Here is a 21,803-nt window from a genome sequence, read left to right as displayed (position 1 = left end):
GCTGCGATTCTTATGTGAAAAAGCTTCAACCTGATAAGCTCGAACCCAAATCGGAGAAATGTGTCTTCATAGGATACCCAAAGGAGACTCTTGGGTACACCTTCTATCATAGATCCGAAGGCAAGATATTTGTTGCTAAGAATGGGTCATTTCTAGAGAAGGAGTTTCTCTCAAAAGAAGTGAGTGGGAGGAAAGTAGAACTTGATGAGGTAATTGTACCTGCTCCCTTATTGGAAAGTAGTTCAACACAGAAATCGGTTCCAGTGATTCCTACACCAATTAGTGAGGAAGCTAATGATAATGATCATGAAACTTCTGATCAAGTTACTACCGAACCTCGTAGGTCAACCAGAGTAAGATCCACACCAAAGTGGTACGGTAATCCTGTTCTGGAAGTCATGTTACTTGACCATGACGAACCTACGAACTATGAGGAAGCGATGATGAGCCCAGATTCCCCGAAATGGTTTGAGGCCATGAAATCTGAGATAGGATCCATGTATGAGAACAAAGTGTGGACTTTGGTTGACTTGCCCGATGATCGGCAAGCCATAGAGAATAAATGGATCTTCAAGAAGAAGACTGACGCTGACGGTAATGTTACTGTCTATAAAGCTCGACTTGTTGCGAAAGGTTTTCGACAAGTTCAAGGAGTTGACTACGATGAGACTTTCTCACCCGTGGCGATGCTTAAGTCCGTCCGAATCATGTTAGCAATTGCCGCATTTTATGATTATGAAATTTGGCAAATGGATGTCAAAACTGCATTGCTAAATGGATTTCTGGAAGAAGAGTTTTATCGATCCAAAGGATGCTAACAAAGTGTGCAAGCTCCAGCGATCCATTTATGGACTGGTGCAACTCGGAGTTGGAATAAACATTTTGATAGTGTGATCAAAGCATATGGTTTTATACAGACTTTTGGAGAAGCCTGTATTTACAAGAAAGTGAGTGGGAGCTCTGTAGCATTTCTAATATTATATGTGGATGACATATTGTTGATTGGAAATGAAATAGAATTTCTGGATAGCATAAAAGGATACTTGAATAAGAGTTTTTCAATGAAAGGCCTCGGTGAAGCTGCTTATATATTGGGCATCAAAATCTATAGAGATAGATCAAGACGCTTAATTGGACTTTCACAAAGCACATACCTTGATAAAGTTTTGAAGAAGTTCAAAATGGATCAAGCAAAGAAAGGGTTCTTGCCTGTGTTACAAGGTGTAAAGTTGAGTCAGACTCAATGCCCGACCACTGCAGAAGATAGAGAGAAAATGAAAGTCATTCCCTATGCTTCAGCCATAGGTTCTATCATGTATGCAATGATGTGTACCAGACCTGATGTGTGCCTTGCTATTACTTTAGCAGGGAGGTACCAAAGTAATCCAGGAGTGGATCACTGGATAGCGGTCAAGAACATCCTGAAATACCTAAAGAGGACTAAGGATATGTTTCTCGTTTATGGAGGTGACAAAGAGCTCGTCATAAATGGTTACGTTGATGCAAGCTTTGACACTGATCCGGATGACTCTAAGTCACAAACCGGATACGTATTTATATTGAACGGTGGAGCTGTCAGTTGGTGCAGTCCAAGCAAAGCGTTGTGGCGGGATCTACATGTGAAGCGGAGTACATAGCTGCTTCGGAAGCAGCGAACGAAGGAGTCTGGATGAAGGAGTTCATATCTGATCTAGGTGTCATACCTAGTGCATCGGGTCCAATGAAAATCTTTTGTGACAATACTGGTGCAATTGCCTTGGCAAAGGAATCCAGATTTCACAAGAGAACCAAGCACATCAAGAGACGCTTCAATTCCATCCGTGATCAAGTCAAGGAGGGAGACATAGAGATTTGCAAAATACATACGGATCTGAATGTTGCAGACCCGTTGACTAAGCCTCTCTCACGAGCAAAACATGATCAACACCAACACTCCATGGGTGTTAGAATCATTACTATGTAATCTAGATTATTGACTCTAGTGCAAGTGGGAGACTGAAGGAAATATGCCCTAGAGGCAATATTAAAGTTGTTATTTATATTTCCTTATATCATGATAAATGTTTATTATTCATGCTAGAATTGTATTAATCGGAAACTTAGTACATGTGTGAATACATAGACAAAACAGAGTGTCCCTAGTATGCCTCTACTAGACTAGCTCGTTAATCAAAGATGGTTAAGTTTCCTAGCCATGGACATGTGTTGTCATTTAATGAACGGGATCACATCATTAGAGAATGATGTGATGGACAAGACCCATCCGTTAGCTTAGCACTATGATCGTTTAGTTTATTGCTATTGCTTTCTTCATGACTTATACATGTTCCTATGACTATGAGATTATGCAACTTCCGAATATCGGAGGAACACTTAGTGTGCTATCAAACGTCACAACGTAACTGGGTGATTATAAAGATGCTCTACAGGTGTCTCTGATGGTGTTTGTTGAGTTGGCATAGATCGAGATTAGGATTTGTCACTTCGATTGTCGGAGAGGTATCTCTGGGCCCTCTCGGTAATGCACATCACTATAAGCCTTGCAAGCAATGTGACTAATGAGTTAGTTGCGGGATGATGCATTACGGAAGAAGTAAAGAGATTTGCCGGTAACGAGATTGAACTAGGTATGGTGATACCGATGATCGAATCCCGGGCAAGTAACATACCGATGACAAAGGGAACAACGTATGTTGTGCGGTTTGACCGATAAAGATCTTCGTAGAATATGTAGGAGCCAATATGAGCATCGAGGTTCCGCTATTGGTTATTGACCGGAGATGTGTCTCGTTCATGTCTACATAGTTCTCGAACCCGTAGGGTCCGCACGCTTAACATTCGATGACGATTGGTATTATGAGTTTATGTGATTTGATATACCGAAGGTTGTTTGGAGTCCCAGATGAGATCACGGACATGACGAGGAGTCTCGAAATGGTCGAGACATAAATATTGATATATTGGAAGGTTATATTCGGACACCAGAATAGTTCCGAAGTGTATCGGGTATTTTCCGGAGTACCGGGGGATTACCGGAACCCCCCGGGGTGTTATTGGGCCTTCATGGACCTTAGTGGAAGAGAGGAGGCAGCAGCCAGGAGGTGGCGCGCGCCTCCCCAAGCCCAAACCGAATTGGACTAGGGGTTGGGGGGCGGCCCCCCTTTCCTTTCTCTCCTCCTCCTCTTTCCCCCTTCTCCTTGTTGGAATAGGAAAGGGGGGCCGAATCCTACTTGGAGTAGGACTCCCCCCCCATGGCGCCCCTCTCCCCTTGGCCAGCCTCCTCCTCCCTCCCCAACACCTCGGTCATATCATCGTAGTGCTTAGGCAAAGCCCTGCGCCAGTAACTTCATCATCACCGTCGCCACGTCGTCATGCTGATGGAACTCTCCCTCGGCCTCAACTGGATCAAGAGTACGAGGGACGTCATCGAGATGAATGTGTGCTGAACACGGAGGTGCCGTATGTTCGGTGCTAGGATCGGTTGGGTCGTGAAGACGTACGACTACATCAACCATGTTGATATAACGCTTCCGCTTTCGGTCTACGAGGGTACGTGGACACACTCTCCTGCTCGTTGCTATGCATCACCTAGATAGATCTTGCGTGATCGTAGGATTTTTTTTGAAATTATTGCGTTCCCCAAACAATAGATTGGTAGGAAAAGACCATCGCTCGTCCCCGACCGCCACTCATAAGGAAGACAATCAATAAATAAATCATGCTCCGACTTCATCACATAACGGTTCACCATACATGCATGCTACGGGATTCACAAACTTTAACACAAGTATTTCTACAATCCACAATTACTCACTAGCATGACTCTAATATCACCATCTTTATATCTCAAAACAATCATAAGGAATCAAACTTCTAGTATTCAATGCACTTTATATGAAAGTTCTTATTATATCCCTCTTGGATGCCTATCATATTAGGACTAAATTTAAAACCAAAGCAAATTACCATGCTGTTTAAAGACTCTCAAAATAATATAAGTGAAGCATGAGAGTTCAATAATTTCTACAAAACAAAGCATGCTCTAAAAAGATATAAGTGAAGCACTAGAGCAAAATTGCCTAGCTCAAAAGATATAAGTAAAGCACATAGAGTATTCTAATAAATCATGATTCATGTGTGTCCCTCTCAAAAGGTGTGTACAGAAAGGATGATTGTGGCAAACTAAAAAGCAAAGACTCATATCATACAAGACGCTCCAAGCAAAACACATATCATGTGGTGAATAAAAATATAGCCTCAAGTAAAGTTACGGATAGACGAAGACGAAAGAGGGGAAGTCGGGGCATCCCCAAGCTTAGGCTCTTGGTTGTCCTTGAATATTACCTTGGGGTGCCTTGGTAATCCCCAAGCTTAGGCTCTTGCCACTCCTTATTCCATAGTCCATCAAATCCTTACCCAAAACTTGAAAACTTCACAACACAAAACTCAACAGAAAATCTCATAAGCTCCGTTAGTATAAGAAAATAAATCACCACTTTCGGTACTGTTGTGAACTCATTATTCATTTATATAGGTGTAATATCTATTGTATTCCAACTTTTCCATGGTTCATACCCCCAGATACTACCCATAGAATCATCAAAATAAGCAAACAACACATAGAAAATAGAATCTGTCAAAAACAGAACAGTCTGTAGTAATCTGTAGCTCTCGAATACTTATGTAACTCCAAAAATTCTGAAAAATTAGGACAACCTAAGAATTTTTTTTATTAATCTTCTTCAAAAAGAATCAAATCAAAAACTCGCTTCTGTTAAAAATGAGAATTGTTTTCCTGAGCGCAAAAGTTTCTGTTTTTCAGCAAGATCAAATCAACTATCACCGTAAGCCATCCCAAAGGTCTTACTTGGCACAAACACTAATTAAAACACAAAACCACATCTAACCATAGGCTGGATGAATTATTTATTGCAAAACAGAAGCAAAAAGCAAAAAAAAATTGGGTTGCCTCCCAACAAGCGCTATTGTTTAACGCCCTTAGCTAGGCATAAAAACACGAATAGATCTAGGTATTGTCATCTTTGGTATGCAATTCTTTTCTCATCAAATCCTCCAAAACTCGTCTTAGTAAATCTATCCTTTACTTTATTTCCCTCCTAGTAGATGAACTTAAATCATGAAAAGGACTTTGATTGGTAATTTTAACATTCATAAACTCATAGTCGGGGTCATCACCATATATATCATCATATAAAACACGTATCTCGTTTCTAACGGGTTCTTTCATCATCTTATTCAATCAATCCCTATTATATCCTACATAAATTCCCCTAGTAATCCAATCAAACTCCTCATAAGCCTCAAGGTACAAAGCTTGAGAGAATTCTGAATAAGGAACTCTCCTCCTAAGATTTTCACTATAAGATTGATAATCCCTAGATTCCAAACTACACATAGTTTCTTTATCATGGAGTATATCTTCAATTGGAGGGTGTTCAACATCCTTTTTATAGAAAGAAAAAATATCCCTAGCTTCTTGTATTATAAAATCAATTTCTCGCATAAGGATAATAGTGGCAATCTTTTTAGCTATTTGATGATTAATATTGGAAAGTTCATAAAACACCTTTTGCAAAGCAGGATGGATATGCACAAATTTTCTTTCTAATTTCTCAAAGAGCATAACAACGGCATCCGCATAACAGTTTGTATCAAGAAGAATAGATCTTTTATTAATAGGCATAGATCCCGTACAATCAAAGAATTCCTGAATAACACTCTTTCCAATAATATTACCTTCTCCCAGACAATTTTTTTGTTTTGTAATTAGGAGGAGTTTCAGTTTCATGATCCAAAGAACAAGATCCAAGTTTTTCCTCAGGATTTTCAATGATCACCTCCCCAGATTCAGACATGGTAGCAACAAACCAATCTAGCAAACGAGCAAACCGAAAGCAAACCAAGAAGACAAACGGAAGAGGGGCGAAGAAAAGGCAAATCTTTTTTAAAATCGTTTTAGAAGTGGGGGAGAGGAAAACGAGAGGCGAATGGCGAATAATGTAATGCAAGAGATGAGAGTTTATGATGGGTATTTGGTATGTCCCTACTTGGCGTAGATCTCCCCGGCAACGGCGCCAGAAATTCTTCCTGCTACTTCTTGAGCTTGCGTTGGTTATTCCCTTGAAGAGGAAAGGGTGATGCAGCAAAGTAGATATAAGTATTTCCCTCAGTTTGAGAACCAAGGTATCAATCCAGTAGGAGACAACGCACAAATCACCGAATACCTGCACAAACAATCAAACAACTTGCACCCAACGCGATAAAGGGGTTGTCAATCCCTTCACGGTTACTTGCAAAAGTGAGATATGATAGAGATAGATAAACGATAAAGTAAATATTTTTGGTATTTTTGGTTTACAGATCGGAAAGTAAAAGATTGCAAAATAGTAGATCGGAAACTAATATGATGGAAAATAGTAGATCGGAAACTTATATGATGGAAAATAGTCCCGGGGGCCATAGATTTCACTACAGGCTTCTCTCAAGATAGCAAATAATACAGTGGGTGAATAAATTACTGCCGAGCAATTGATAGAAAAGCACAAAGTTATGACGATATCTAAGGCAATGATCATGAATATAGGCATCACGTCTGTGTCAAGTAGATCGAAACGATTCTGCATCTACTACTATTACTCCACACATGGACCGACTCTTGCCTGCATCTAGAGTATTACGTTCATGAAGAGCAGAGTAACGCATTAAGTAAGATGACATGATGTAGAGGAATTAACTCAAGCAATATGATGAAAACCCCATCCTTTTATCCTCGATGGCAACAATACAATACGCGCCTTGCTGCCCCTACTGTCACTAGGAAAGGACACCGCAAGATTGAACCCAAAGCTAAGCACTTCTCCCATTGCAAGAAAAACCAATCTAGTTGGCCAAACCAAACCGATAGTTCGAAGAGAATTACAAAGATATCAAATCATGCATAAAATAATTCAGAGAAGATTCAAATAGTATTCATAGATAAGCTGATCATAAATCCACAATTCATCGGATCTCGGCAAACACACCGCAAAAGAGTATTACATCGGATAGATCTCCAGGAACATCAAGGAGAACATGGTATTGAGAATCAAAGAGAGAGAAGAAGCCATCTAGCTACTAGCTATGGACCCGTAGGTCTCTGGTAAACTACTCACGCTTTATCGGAAGGGCAATAGAGTTGATGTAGAAGCCCTCTGTGATCAAATCCCCCTCCGACAGGGTGCCGGAAAAGGTCCCTATATGGGATCTCACGGGCACAGAAGGTTGCGGCGGTGGAAAAGTGTTTTCGTGGATGCCTCTGGTGGTTTGGGGATATTTGGGAATATATAGGTGAAAGAATTAGGTCAGGAGGGTCACGGGGGGGGGCGCCTTACCCCCATGGGCGCGCCCTCCGTCCTTGTGGCCGCCTCGTGGCTCCTCCGACTTCATCTCCAAGTCTCCTGGTTGTCTTCTGGTCCAAGAAAAATCATCACGAAGGTTTCATTCCGTTTGGACTCCGTTTGGTATTCCTTTTCGGCAAAACTAAAAGACAAGGAAAAAACAGGAACTGGCACTGGGCCCTAGGTTAATAGGTTAGTCCAAAAAATATTATAAATAGCATATTAATGCATATAAAACATCCAAAACAGATAATATAATAGCATGGAACAATCAGAAATTATAGATACATTGGAGACGTATCACCTAGCATGCTCATATGAATATATGCAACAATGCAACCAAACCAAGAAAGAAATTTTGTTACACAAACTAGACTTTGAGAAGGCATTTGACATGCTCAGCCATGAGACCATTTTTGAGATACTCAAAGGTAAAGGATTTGGACACAAATGGATTATCTGGATCAAGCAGATTTACAGCACTCGCTACTCATCGGTTCTACTCAATGGAGTTCCTGGCAAACAATTCCTTTGCAAAAGTGGAGTAAGACAAGGGAACGCCCTCTCCCCTTTGATATTTGTTATAGCAGAAGACCTCCTCCAATCCATGATTAATTAAGCTATGAACAACTCCCTAATTGAATCCCCTCTTATGCATGCATCATGCCCAGATTTCCCAATAATTCAATATGCAGATGACACTGTGATGGTAATTCTTGCTGAAGCCAACAAGCTGATACATATCAAAAATCTACGATTGCATTTTGCCAACTACACTGGTATAAAAGTAAACTACTCCAAGTCTACTATGATTGCTATTAACACCCTTGATCCCAAGATGTTGGCCCTCTCTGCTCTTATGGGATGTCAAATTGGCTCCATGCCATTATCCTATTTAGGGATGCCACTGAGTCTACACAAGCCCAAAGTGGTAGACTATTTTCCTCTGCTTATGAGAATTGAATCAAAATTACAGGTATGCTCCACTCTGCTCTCATATGGAGATAAGCTTGCCGTGATCAAGTCATTTTTCTCAAGTAAGCCTATTCTTTTACTTGAGCATCCTATCTATGCCAATGACTGTTATCCAGCAAATCAATAAGTATATGAAGCAATGCTTCTGGAGGAAATATGGCATTGAGGAGAAAGCTCCTGCTCTGATTGCATGGGAAAAGGCTTGCTTACCAAAATCTGATGGAGGTCTAGGTATACTTGATATCTCAACATACAGTTAGGCCCTGCACATGAAGTTCCTACACAAATTTCTCAATAAGCAGGACCTCCCTTGGGTGAAGATTCTATGGGAAACCTACTATACTTTTCATACCCGAGGAGAGAGACTAATTGAATCATTTTGGTGGAAAGACATTCTCAAACTATTGCCCTCATTCCAGAGATTTGCAAAATGTAAAGTTGACATTGGTGACACTATCAGACTCTAGAAAGATCCATGGAATCTTCTCCCCCTCCAACAGCAGTACCCTGAGTTCTACTCCTTCACAATCAACTCAGACATCACATTCCACCAAGCTATCCATTCCGAGGACATGGAAAATCTTTTCCACAGACCACCGTCCATTGAAGCACATCAACAATTCACTGAAATTCAGGAAATCATCAATAATCTATCTGCGGTTAACCACAAGGACTCTTGGACTTACACCTGGACCTCACAATCCTACTCCTCCATGAAGATGTACAATTGCTTGATAGGTCCCAACAACAACCACGTCATTTTCAAGCTCCTTTGGAAAGCCTCCACCATGCTTAGGCACAAAATCTTTTTCTGGTTGCTCCTCCATGACAGAGTCAATACCATGAATCTTTTGAGAAGAAAATCTATGTTTCTAGAATCATTGAATGTGTTCTCTGCAATGACAAGGCAGAGGAAACATCTATGCACCTGTTTTGGGACCGCCCATTCTCTTTGCATTGCTGGAATGAAATCATGCCCACTAGGAGAAGAGGAATATCAAATTTTGACGAGATATGTCTGGCTATCTCAATTCTTCCAAAAGACCTGGCACTTGACATTATCATTATTGGGTGTTGGAGTCTTTGGTCTGTCCGAAATGATAAGATCTTCAATGAAGCAGTTGCTCACCCCCTGTGCTGGAAATTTCACATGAAGGAAGGACTCGCAATGTCTTTGTTGAGAGCTAAGACGACCAAAGGAAACAAGATCAAGTCCTGGATTGAAAGCAACCTGGTAATTCCATTTAATGTTTGATCGCGCTGGCATTGGTTAAGGCTTTTGTCTTCATGTAACCGTTTTGTATATACTTTTTTTTATTAATGAAAATAAACCGTAGAACAATTGTTCTACGGTTTGTCGGCCGAAAAAGAAGTGTAAGGTGTATGTCGGGCATAATCGATGTTAAACCCGCTAAAATATGTATCCATTGGAATGCACGGACAATTAACTAGTCGACATTCAAACAAATTCATCGAGGAAAAGATAAGATCTGAACAATTTTGACACTCATGGAGTATGGAACGAAGGGACCAACCTTATATGATGGAGACTAAAATTAATGGGCAAGGAGAAGAGAAAATTAAGAGTGATCTTCCTTCAGACTTGTCAAGGGAATTTAAATGGAGTGTTTTTTGCTCATTCCTTGGCGGAACCCCCAAAAAAGGACTTGATAACCAGCAAACGCCAGATTTTTAAGCATGACAAGAGAATGTTTATTATGGTAAATTATGTTGTCGTGAGGGTGAAATTTTCCTTTAGCAAGCATAGCCAAACGTCATGTTCAGTTTTTTGCCAGGATTTGCCGTGCTTATTAAATAAAATTGTCATCCTTGCGACAACATAAATTACCATAAAAACGTTCATTTTGTCAATGCTTAAAAATCCGACTACTGTTTTTTAACATATTTCCAAAAAAAAAAGATGAAAGGTTTCTCTTGGTGTACATAAAGGATTCCTATCGTCACACAATTTCTCCAAAAATGGCTTGGTTCCAAACAAAACCCTAACCCAGCACTGTGCACAATAACAGGGGTACTGTTGGAGTAGGCCATGGGCTGTCAGCCAAAGCCTAAAGAAGACAATTGGTTGTCAGTTTGTTAATATATGGCCTCGCATCGCAGCCGCACCGCTCTCCGATTGCTCCATTCATCCATTAACTCCCCACCTTCATTATGCATGCATGCTTTGCCTTCCTCCTTTATAACTCCTGCCTTGCTACCCCCCTCCCTCCCTCCCTCCTATAGCAGCAGCCAGCAGCTAAACACAAGCCTCACTTCACATCGCACTGCATCGCATCGACCGGCCTCTCCCTCCGAGGAGAGCTCCCGCGCGTCGCCGCCAGTGCGGGCGAGAGCCATGAGAGGAGGAGGAGGTGGAGGAGGAGGAGAGGACACGCGGAGGACGGCGGCCGGGCAGGCCATGGTGGAGCTGCAGGCCAACGGGGCGACCGCGACGTCGGCCAGCGGCGCGATGGTGGTGGGGCTGAGCCCGCTGAGCGAGACGCTGTGGCGGGACAGCAAGGCGATGCCCGGGGCGGGCGCGGCAGCGCTCATCGGCGAGGTGTCGGCGAGGCTGACGTGGAAGGACCTGTCGGTCACCGTGGCGCTGGGCCCCGGCAAGACGCAGACCGTGCTGGACGAGCTCACCGGCTTCGCCGAGCCCGGGTCGCTGACCGCGCTCATGGGCCCGTCCGGCTCCGGCAAGTCCACGCTCCTCGACGCCCTCGCCGGCCGCCTCGCCGCCAACGCCTTCCTCTCCGGCAGCGTCCTGCTCAACGGCCGCAAGGCCAAGCTCTCCTTCGGCGCCGCGGTACGGCCAGCCACCCCGTCTCACCCCACTCGTTTTACCTCGCTTGTTTTTATCCGACAACGAGACCGCCATTTTTGGGCATTAGACTCTCCATGTTACTTTCATCCACCTTAGTCAGTGTTCATGCCATTTCCGAGCATGTGAAAGCTAGCCATCCACCTCTGCTAGCAGATGCCATGGCGCAGTACGTTTGGAGCGGTAGAGCGCAGCCGTACGGTCGCGCTCACCGGCTAATTAATTCTACACCGGCGCGTAGTTATCGACGCCATCGAAATCCACGGGGTACGCGCGCGACCGGCTCTTGATTCGGCTCGCAGCTGTCCCAGGCGAGGAGCTGTACCCTGTACTACATGCATATGGCGCCCTGCCCCAGTACCCCTACGCTAGGAGTAGGAGCGGCTCTCCTACGGGCAGCCAGAGCGATAGCGTGCCGTGTCGAGTGGTTGGGCGGAGCAATTAATACTCGTTCAGTTTTTCTGATCCCGTTGCTGCTTTGCTTTCAATTCCATGCCCCTTCATACAGATCTCGTACGCAACGTTTCTTTCTCCCCGTCCATCGACCGATCTCAACGGCGAAATATCTTCCCTGCATGGTTCAAAGCGAAATGGCCTGCTGCGACCTACTACCTCCTAAGTGACATAAATACAGACAGTTGTGTAGTAGTAATTTGTTATTGTGGCGCTGTTCCGAATTTATGATGATCGATGTGCTGGTTTACACTTGCAGTTTGGGCATCTTTTTCTACTTATGCGGTATATTCTAGCTAGCTTGTGGTCAGTAATAAAACTGAGCGATTAGTTTTGCCAGCATGAGACGAAAAACACCGGCCCTCTGGGCGGTATGATGAGTTCGGCCAAGCCGACTTCCAGTGCCAGTACTTTGGATGCGACGAAACCACCAGAATACCACTTTTCGGATCATGGCAACATGACCGATCCTCGTAGAAGAATGTTTGCTGATGGTGTTGTGGTGTATGCATGCATACGCAGGCGTACGTGACGCAGGACGACAACCTGATCGGGACGCTGACGGTGCGGGAGACGATCGGGTACTCGGCGCTGCTGCGGCTGCCGGACAAGATGCCGCGGGACGACAAGCGCGCGCTGGTGGAGGGCACCATCGTGGAGATGGGGCTGCAGGACTGCGCCGACACCGTCATCGGCAACTGGCACCTCCGGGGCGTCAGCGGCGGCGAGAAGCGCCGGGTCAGCATCGCCCTGGAGCTCCTCATGCGGCCCCGGCTCCTCTTCCTCGACGAGCCCACCAGCGGCCTCGACAGGTACGTGGTGTTCACTAGTGCCTGTGTGGTTGTGCTGTTGGAGATCGAATTGAATTGACGGCTCTGGTTGCGCGGGCAGCTCCTCGGCCTTCTTCGTGACGCAGACGCTGCGGGGCCTGGCGAGGGATGGCAGGACAGTGATTGCGTCCATCCACCAGCCCAGCAGCGAGGTCTTCGAGCTGTTCGACATGCTCTTCCTGCTCTCCGGGGGCAAAAACGTCTACTTCGGACAGGCAGCGCAAGCATGTGAGGTAATCAATTCCTCCACGGTCCACTATCCGTTTATCACAGTAACTTCCTTCCTGCTACTCATGTAATGGCATCAGTAATCAATCACTTCGCAGTACGTAGTACCCCTGCTTCTTCTGCATCACATATGTTATGCGGTCGCTCACCTGCACCTGTTTCCTCCTGCACGCAGTTCTTCGCTGAAGTTGGGTTCCCATGCCCACCTTTGAGAAATCCCTCGGATCATTTCCTGAGGTGCGTCAACTCCGACTTCGACAAGGTGAAGGCCACCCTGAAAGGATCAATGAAAGCAAGGGTAAGGGGGAAACTGGACACATCGATAACCCGACAATTCATGTGTACATATAAATTGTGCCAGCGTGTTTACACCTGCAGGTGGTCTAATTTTCATAAACTTTGCAGATCGAAAGGTCTGATGATCCTCTGGATAAGATAACCACATCAGAGGCCATCAGGAAACTTGTCTCTGCCTACAACAGGTCGCAGTACTACTACGCTGCTAGGGAGAAAGTTAATGACATTGCGCGAATCGTACGTCCTCTCAGATTCCCTGAATGCAACATATATGGTTCTCTGTCCTTTTATTTTGTGCATCCGGACAGGCAATGAGCAAATGAAATGCATGTGTTGTTTGCTGCAGAAAGGAACGGTGATGGATTCAAGGGGCAGCCAGGCCAGCTTCTTGATGCAGGCGTGTACACTTACCAGGCGCTCATTCATCAACATGTCGCGCGACTTTGGGTACTACTGGCTCAGGCTCTTGATCTATCTCCTCGTGACCGTCTGCATCGGCACAATCTACCTGGATGTTGGCACCAAATACACATCCATCCTGGTAAGTCTGAAAGTATTGATCAGTGGTTATCTGGATCAAAATGCTATGAATTTGTTATAACAAGTAGACACTTAAGCAATGACATCATGTTCCTTCATGAAAAGTGTTCTTTGTGAGCAATGACATTACATCCCTCTTCTTCACAGGCCAGGGCAGCATGTGCAGCATTCGTCTTTGGATTCGTTACCTTCATGTCCATTGGAGGATTCCCTTCATTCGTGGAAGAAATGAAGGTGAAGCTCCAGAACTTTATCATTCCATACGGGAATTGGAACTGCTATGTACAATTTGCTCACCTGCTTCTTGACTTGTTCACAGGTTTTCCAGCGGGAACGGTTGAATGGGCACTACGGTGTTGCAGCATTTGTGATTGCCAACACCATCTCTGCTCTGCCATTCCTGGTCCTGATATGCTTCATGTCAGGGACAGTATGCTACTTCATGGTGCGCCTTCATCCTGGTTTCACACACTACATCTTCTTCGTCTTGAACCTCTACGCCAGTGTCACCGTGGTTGAGAGCTTGATGATGGCCATTGCAAGTGTCATACCCAATTTCCTCATGGGCATCATCATAGGAGCTGGAATTCAGGTACATTTTTGCCCAATTTTCATTTGGTATCCTGTACTCCTATTAATTCTAGTTGTGTCTTCAGATAACAAATATCCTTTACTGCCTGTTTCTCAAAATTATGGTCCTTGTTGCGGTAGCCAGTAAATGGAGATGATAGTTACAACTTAATAGCTTTGAATCTAGTGCAGTTCTCGTTACAGGTAGGGATTAAAGCACCTTGCTAAACTAAAGGAAAAAATAAAAAGAAGCCTGTCGTTTGTCTTTCTTACAATTTTTAAGCGTGTAGCTTGTATGGCGCAAGATGTGTTCATCAATGAGAGAACTCCAAACTTCCAAAATGTTCTCTAGAACCAGAATACATCGAAAGGCTTCGGTAAAAATCTAGTACTTCTATAAACCATCAAGCTTGACAAATGAATCAGTACTGAACCGCATTGCTACAATATACTGAAAACTAGTGTAGCTTTACTACACACTGACCAGAATAGGAGTATAACTTCATCAGCACGAGATCTCCCAATGATCTTATTATGGTTTAGGATACAGATACTGCAGGCATAGACTGTCCTATTATTGAGCTAAGTTTTTCTACCTAGAAGCTCCACATGAAGAAATTGTCTCACAATTTTTCTTGGACAGGGAATATTCATGCTTGTCTCCGGATACTTCAGGCTTCCCTATGACATCCCGAAGGTTTTCTGGAGATACCCCATGCAGTACATCAGCTTCCATTACTGGGCACTACAGGTAAATTTGAGGTTGCCATAGACCACGGCAGCATGGTGATTTCCAATATGAAATTTGACATCAAACTCTATCCATCTACAGGGCCAATGCCAGAATGACATGGACGGTCTCCTATTCGACAACCAATACCCGGACCAGCCGAAGATCCCCGGGGAGTTCATCCTGAAGTACATCTTCCAGATCAACGTGCACCGGTCGAAGTGGATCGATCTGTCGGTCATCTTCAGCATGATCTTCATCTACCGCCTGCTGTTCTTCATCATGATCAAGGTGAACGAGGACGTGATGCCCTGGATCCGGGGCTACATCGCGAGGAAGAGGCTTCAGAAGAAGGTGCCTGCCATCGGCAAGACGCCTTCCCTGAGAGGCTATGTTGTGGATCCGGAGCTTGGTCCTAACGAAGGCTAGAAAGATATAAGCTGGGGGTTGCTGGGTAGCACAAATAGGAGGGTTTCCTACCGGTTCTTGGCGTAATATGTATCTATGATCAGAGAAACTGGTAATTTTTATACGTTTTGGAAGTGAAGCTCGTTTGAGTAGAGGTACATACACACATGTAATGCGTTCAGTATGGCATCGGCGATGCAGGGTGACACATAATTGGACGTTCACAGCTTATTGCTGTCTTGAAAGGGCAGCAAAATAGGCAGAAATGGCTGGGGGCACTAATTTGGCCGCACTGTATGAGCACAGTGATTCTGCTCGCTTGCAGATTATTTACTGAGACGACAGTGTTGAAGTTACAATAAATATCCATAATTGCGGTTAGATAGATTGACAGGTTTACAAAACATTCCACATGGATTGACAGGTTCTCTAAACATTCCACATGGGGTCATTCAAGTTGTGTTTGTGAATATCTGGCCTTCCTTTTCAAAGCTATACTACTCACTGCTGCGGACCAACAATAATAAGAGGAGTGATACAGGTCACTGCTGGCCAACAATAATAGTTAATGCAGTGCAGTGAGTGTCACCACGAACTGAAGATTTAAAGCCACCCTGTGGACGCGTGTACTCTGTACAGCGTGTACAGGAAGACGTTGGTGCTAAACAGCTACAACTATATGCAGAACGATTTAGGCTGGTCCCCTTATGCCAGATTCGAAGTCGGTATATACGCCGGTAAGTCGAAGTTGCATCCAGGAGCACACAGGGTGAAAAAGAAATGCTTTTCTAACTGTCAATATGTGAATAAAATTAGACATGTCCGTGTCGTTTACATGAATGTAAAATTTCATGGAGAATAGATGAGCTTTGTGGTCTGCGTGAAAGAAAACAAATTTTATGCTCAAAAACTTGCTTCTGTTTGTTTTAGCGAGGCCCAAAACATTTCTTTTCTTCATAAATTTTCCACGCACATAAAATGCACCAACATGTACAATTCTTCATAGTTTAAAGAATGGGTTAAAAAACATTGTTGCCGAATTTACTATTCACCCCAGGAGTACGTATGCTCTAGAAGCCACTTGGCTGACTACCTGTGTCCCTGATCTTCACTAACAATTGTCACTTTCATCAAAATAAAATGGTCCCGGATCCCTTTTTGGCATGCATACGTCAGAGGGAATTCTAATAGAGTAATTTTTTGCATTTCCAAACAGTCAAAAGGGGTTGGTAATACTCCATAGACGATCAATCTTGATTGGAAGTGTTGGTCGGATAGTCATGATGACGTTAAATGCCACGATAGTATGATTGTAGTGGCATCTAGTGGTGTGTTTACTGTGTTTTCCCTGAATGAGACCATCTTTTTCTTCTTACGGAACTGAGTACTGACTGAATTCATCTAGACCAGGTGTTGTAAGTTTGTGACTTCTAAAATTTATTCATCCTTAGAATGAATGAGCGGACCTTCTCCCACCCAATTCAAAAACAAATGGCATGGTGATCAGTAGAAGCAACGAGGGGAGTAAATAAGCAACAGAGAGGATGTCATGTGCGATGCAGGGAACCGCTGTGGGTGAACATGCATGTGCTCATCAGAAAATCTGCCAGCAGGATATAAACATTGGAGAAACTGGTGGTTTCATTTAAGATGGATCTGGAGGTTTGAAGAAGCGTAGTTGGTCCAAATAGATCCCACGGAATGAAAACTCAAATTCACACATCTTGATTAAGAGCTATACCAGAAGTTTGAATCCATATATAAAGCATTGCCTAATTTCAGGACCAGCTGGTTTTCTTGGGCGTTATGCAGTACTATCTGGCGGTGTCCTAATTGTATTCGAAGCAATAGCCAAATTTAGTAAGAAATTTTCCTCGACAAATAAATAAATAAATTTAGCAAGAATTGCTTCGCAAGCTTCTATTACTAGTCAATGTGTACGTGCAATGCACGTTAATTTGGAAGTACATTAAGTGCATGCGGATATTAATTAGGATATTATTTGCGTGTTATTATGTGATTAGCACTATATTTGGCATGAAATTCATTGCACGCTAAACGCGTTGAGCGCTCGACATTGAAGCAGTCTAGGTCGTTGGATTGTCATGATTTGATGGCCGAGATTAATTGGATATGCCCCTTTGGATCTTTTTATATTGGTATAGATAAGAGTCACCATTCTTAGCAGTTGTCTAGCCTTGATAGGGATAATCCTTCATAGCAGCACATAATAGAACTACGAAGTAGGAGTACTGATGTGGACAAAAGGCATTAAATAATCTCTACTATTAAAGGGGATCGAACGTCGTGATGATTCGACCTCGATCCGCACCGAGGAAATCGCTCGTACGATCCTACCTCCCTCGCTGTGGGAGTCTCGTAAAAAATCACACCCGTCGAAATGCACGACGCGTCGTCATGGTTCGAACCCCTTCCCCACGCCACGATCCATCCACGTATACATAACAGCTCAAAGAAAATACGAGCCGGTTGGAACCCACGAACCCAACGCACGGCTCCACTCTCCAGACAACTGTTCGCTCCTCCCCATCCCGATCTCTTTCCCTCCACCGGCACGCGCTTGCCGCCGCCGCCGCCCCACCTCCACCTCCGATTCTCCCTCACCCCATCCCGCCTTCGCCCTCTCCCTACACTTGCCGCTTCTCCTCCGTGACGTGTGGCCCAGCCACCACTCGCCACCTCTCCCTCCGCTGCGGCCGCCGGGGCCACGCTCCCGTGTGCACCGCGCAATGCAAGTCTGCCGGGCCGGAGGGGTTCAAGGAGGAGCTGTGCAGGCTACTGGAGCTTCTCCTCGGGGATCTGTGGCGGTGGGCGAAGGATCACCTGGATCTCCCTGCACTGGTGGAGGTGGTAATGGACCTCGGCCACACCCCGCTCGCCCGCTTCCCTTCAGGCGACTTCCTCCTCTCCCACCGCCTCCCTCATAATCCCTCGGCACCGACATGATCGCATATTGGGTCGTTGTTCTCTGCAAACATGAGCAGTTCTTGTTGCACCCACGCGGCGCTGCCGACCGCAGCCTTCAACGCCTCCCGTGGACGTTGCCGCGCTCAACTCAGGGGAGAGCGGTCGCATCCCACCGCCACATCGGCTCCGGGCGAAAGCCACGCCGCCGGGACATCGGCTCCGGGCGAAAGCCACGCCGCCAGATCCCCCCACGCACCACCGCCTGCAAGTCATCGTCCGTTAGGGGCCTTCATACTTCCACTGCTCCACTTGTTGCACGGAGGGCTTGAATAAGGGTTTGCAAGATCCTTGGGGTGGAGGTCTTCGTTTCGAATTGCAAAGCGCGGTCCGGTAAGGATCTGATGTGTATCATCTTCAATCTATTGGAGATAACACTTATTATGCCCAAAATTTTACTGTAAAACTGATGATTAACTCCAGCTGGTTATACCAGCAAACTAACGCCATACGAACGCCAGCTCCCTGGTCTTTAACCTTTATTGAAGTCCGCACCTCTCCAAGAATAAAATTAACTTGTGTGTTCTTAAATCCTTCTATAAATTATTTGCATAAAACATTGTAATTTCCCATTTAGATGAAAAAAGGGTACAAAAATAGTGAAATGTCCCTTTTAGACGAGCCCATTATTAGCCCTACAACTTGTGTACCTTGAGTGAATCAGGATTCACAAGGCTTGACCATTAGAGTTTTTATCTATAAAGCAAAGAGCTCTATATCCCACATACATTGTGCATTCACACCACTGCATCCTGGATCTACTTATTCTTCTTTTCTCCTACGATCCTATTTAGAGCATTTACCTTTTAGGTTTAATACAAGGCATTTGTGTGGTCCAGGATTGTATCACAGGAGAACTATAAATAGTAGTCTGTCAAGACAATCTCATAGTTTTTGTTTTGTAAGATTTTGTGAGCCATTTTTGCTATTTAGAGCCATCACAGCTCTGTCAATTAATTTTGTTCTGCTCAGATGTGAAACTGCACATATTTAAAAATGTATCCAACATGAGACACTGGATATTAAGACCATCATGTGTTGTTACTTATTCTTTATGAACATGTACTAAATTTCTATTTTTTACAGATATGGGTTGCATATGTTCAGTGGAATGGACATGTGTGCCAATTTGCATATTTTTAAATTTCTTTTATCTTCAACTTTGGAACATACATGGCCACTCGAATAGATATTAAGGAAGATATAGCAGAGAAGGAGCTGGCATCTTCATGCCCTTCCAATTGGAGGTTAGTTCTTTGCATCTTTCTACATTATCCCTCAATCGTTCAAGTTCTCAGTCATTGTAGCGTACTTGCTGGCTTCTAGCTGCAATTTCATGGTGGTAGACACTGACTCAATATGGCCTGAATGTAGATTTTAAATTGTACGGACTGATTTAGAGTATGTTGACCCCTCGTGTTCGGAAGCCTTTTGTTGTATGCTTCCATTTTGAAAGAATTGAAGCAATTGTTCCATGGAGTGAAATAACACTTTCATCCTCAAACAACAGGTGTCATCATTAAGTTTCTTATTCACTAATTGAAACATGTGTCAGTAATAGCAGAACTAAAGTTGTTGAACACATTATTATAAATGATAATTATGGTCTGTATGCATTCTACAAGGATTATTTCCTGTGGAATTACAAATTATTTATCTATTTTTTAAGGATACTATTTGTGAAATTTATCTGGCCAGCTCTTTTTGTTAGGAAATGGAAGCGAGACTGTTGTATTTTCCCCTTGTAAACCAGTGATATGGGAGGACACCATTATTACAAATTTGAAGTCTGGCTGCGTGTTATTGGCAAGACACCTACCTGGATGATATCGACAAGCTCGATGGCCACAATGAACCAGCTGTTGTCGACTACATGGAGGACATCTATAAGTACTACAAGGCAGCACTGGTAACTACAATCTTCCTCTTCAGCATGTCTGTTGAAGCGACACACAACTGTACTTTCAGTCTTAATATGAAATACGAGCACATAGCCAACATCACTTAATTACTGTGCAATGGAATTTATGCTGATACAAGACAATATTTCTATGATACCTCACTAATCTAAACTAAAGACTAACTAATTCAGAAATGAAGTAGACATGTTTCAAGTCCTTTTCAAGTCAAAGTGTTTAGTTTAGGTTGATGTACAGTGAACAAGAGTAGCATTGAGTAGCACACTTTTGCTTTCTAAAACTAGGGATACACATGCTCAGATTCTCATGCAACCATCCAGTACCATTTAGATGTTCTTGGCTCTTCCTGTAGACTTCAATACTTCACAGTGGATGTGTTTAGTTTCTTGGTTTCTTTTTCTCCTTTTCGCTGAATCTACCCAATTATCCTATGGCTAGAATTGTTTTTAGAATTTAATTCTTCTAATTTTTTCCATGTGTTGCAATCTATCTAAGGTTTTCTCATGAAACCATTTGATTTGTTTCTTGCGCCTTCCATTTTTGTGTTTTCCTTAACCATCAGTTCATTTGATTCTGTATGACTGATCTCAATTGCCTGATAAACATTTGAAGTTCGGGAGTTATCAAGGGAATGTTATTTTTTCTGTATAATGACTTTCTTTTACAATTGATTTTGTAAACACAGATTTCTTACCGAAAGATATTCTTCATGCCCACTAACTGAAACGAGCTTAGTCAGTTTTGACATTTTTTATTCCGTGAAGAATACATAGTGTATTTCTTTCTTTCCTGCTGTCTCAGAGGAAGAAGAAAATCTCTGAATTACATATGTGTTTGAGCTATGAGGGACGCCTGTTATGCCATTTATTCTCTTACAGGACATCTTAGCAGCTTAGCTTCTTGAAGTTATATTTGTAAAAAGTTTCATTTCGTGTAGGACATTCAGGAGTGAGTTGTTTTCTGCGGCCAGAAAAAGAAACAATTCCAGTGAGATACTTGTATAATTCATTTGATGGCTCTTCTTTTCCTCAGGCTATTCATTCCTCGGGTTCTTATTGATCTCTTCTTTGCATGAGCTTCTGAACACACATCTGAAGATTCTAAGAAGCAAATTCCATACTCTAGCAGTGACTTGCTTTCCGGTGTTTTGGTGGGAGAAAATTTTCAGAAGCCAAGTTGTGCTATAGGACATAGGTAAACCTGCTTATCTCATTTATCTTATGTTCTTGTGAACTATCATAATATCCTCCTGATGCTTCATGTTATATTTACACATACCACTTTATGACAATGTGAAGATATATGATGGCAAGGAGCTAAAAAAGGCTCTGGTTTTATGAGTGCTCAGGCTCTGGTCTGACTTGTACAACAAAGTTTTGAAAAGGTTCAATTGTACGAAATGAATTTCTAGGTCCGGGGATTTCTTACCATCAAGTTGGTAAAAAGCCTCGATTTATTGGCAATTGCTAGAATTATGTATGATCTATTTTGGAAATCCTTTTTTGTTTAGACTGTTTTTTGTTTATGAGATAAGACTGGTCGCATGAGCTGAGTCAGAGCAAGAAACAAAGCAGTTATTCTGTGAACTGAGGGAGCATTTGACATGTATCATGTATGTCTACACACACGTCTAGATGGAATGTACTT

The 21,803-nt window shown here is 43.4% G+C and overlaps 1 protein-coding gene across 1 annotated transcript; it reads left to right on the top strand.

Moving 5' to 3' along the window:
• Positions 1-10,598: 10,598 nt before the first annotated feature.
• LOC123053935 (ABC transporter G family member 11) lies at positions 10,599-15,418 on the top strand. Its single transcript, XM_044477562.1, has 10 exons — positions 10,599-11,181; positions 12,172-12,461; positions 12,541-12,712; positions 12,883-13,005; positions 13,113-13,241; positions 13,351-13,545; positions 13,692-13,778; positions 13,864-14,136; positions 14,758-14,865; positions 14,947-15,418. The coding sequence occupies exons 1-10, from the start codon at positions 10,729-10,731 to the stop codon at positions 15,271-15,273; spliced, it is 2,157 nt and encodes a 718-aa protein (XP_044333497.1). The 5' UTR covers positions 10,599-10,728; the 3' UTR covers positions 15,274-15,418.
• Positions 15,419-21,803: the final 6,385 nt, after the last annotated feature.

This window comes from Triticum aestivum, chromosome 2D (assembly GCF_018294505.1).
Source record: "Triticum aestivum cultivar Chinese Spring chromosome 2D, IWGSC CS RefSeq v2.1, whole genome shotgun sequence".
Taxonomy (NCBI): domain Eukaryota; kingdom Viridiplantae; phylum Streptophyta; class Magnoliopsida; order Poales; family Poaceae; genus Triticum; species Triticum aestivum.
This window is presented reverse-complemented; position numbering and strand designations above follow the sequence as displayed.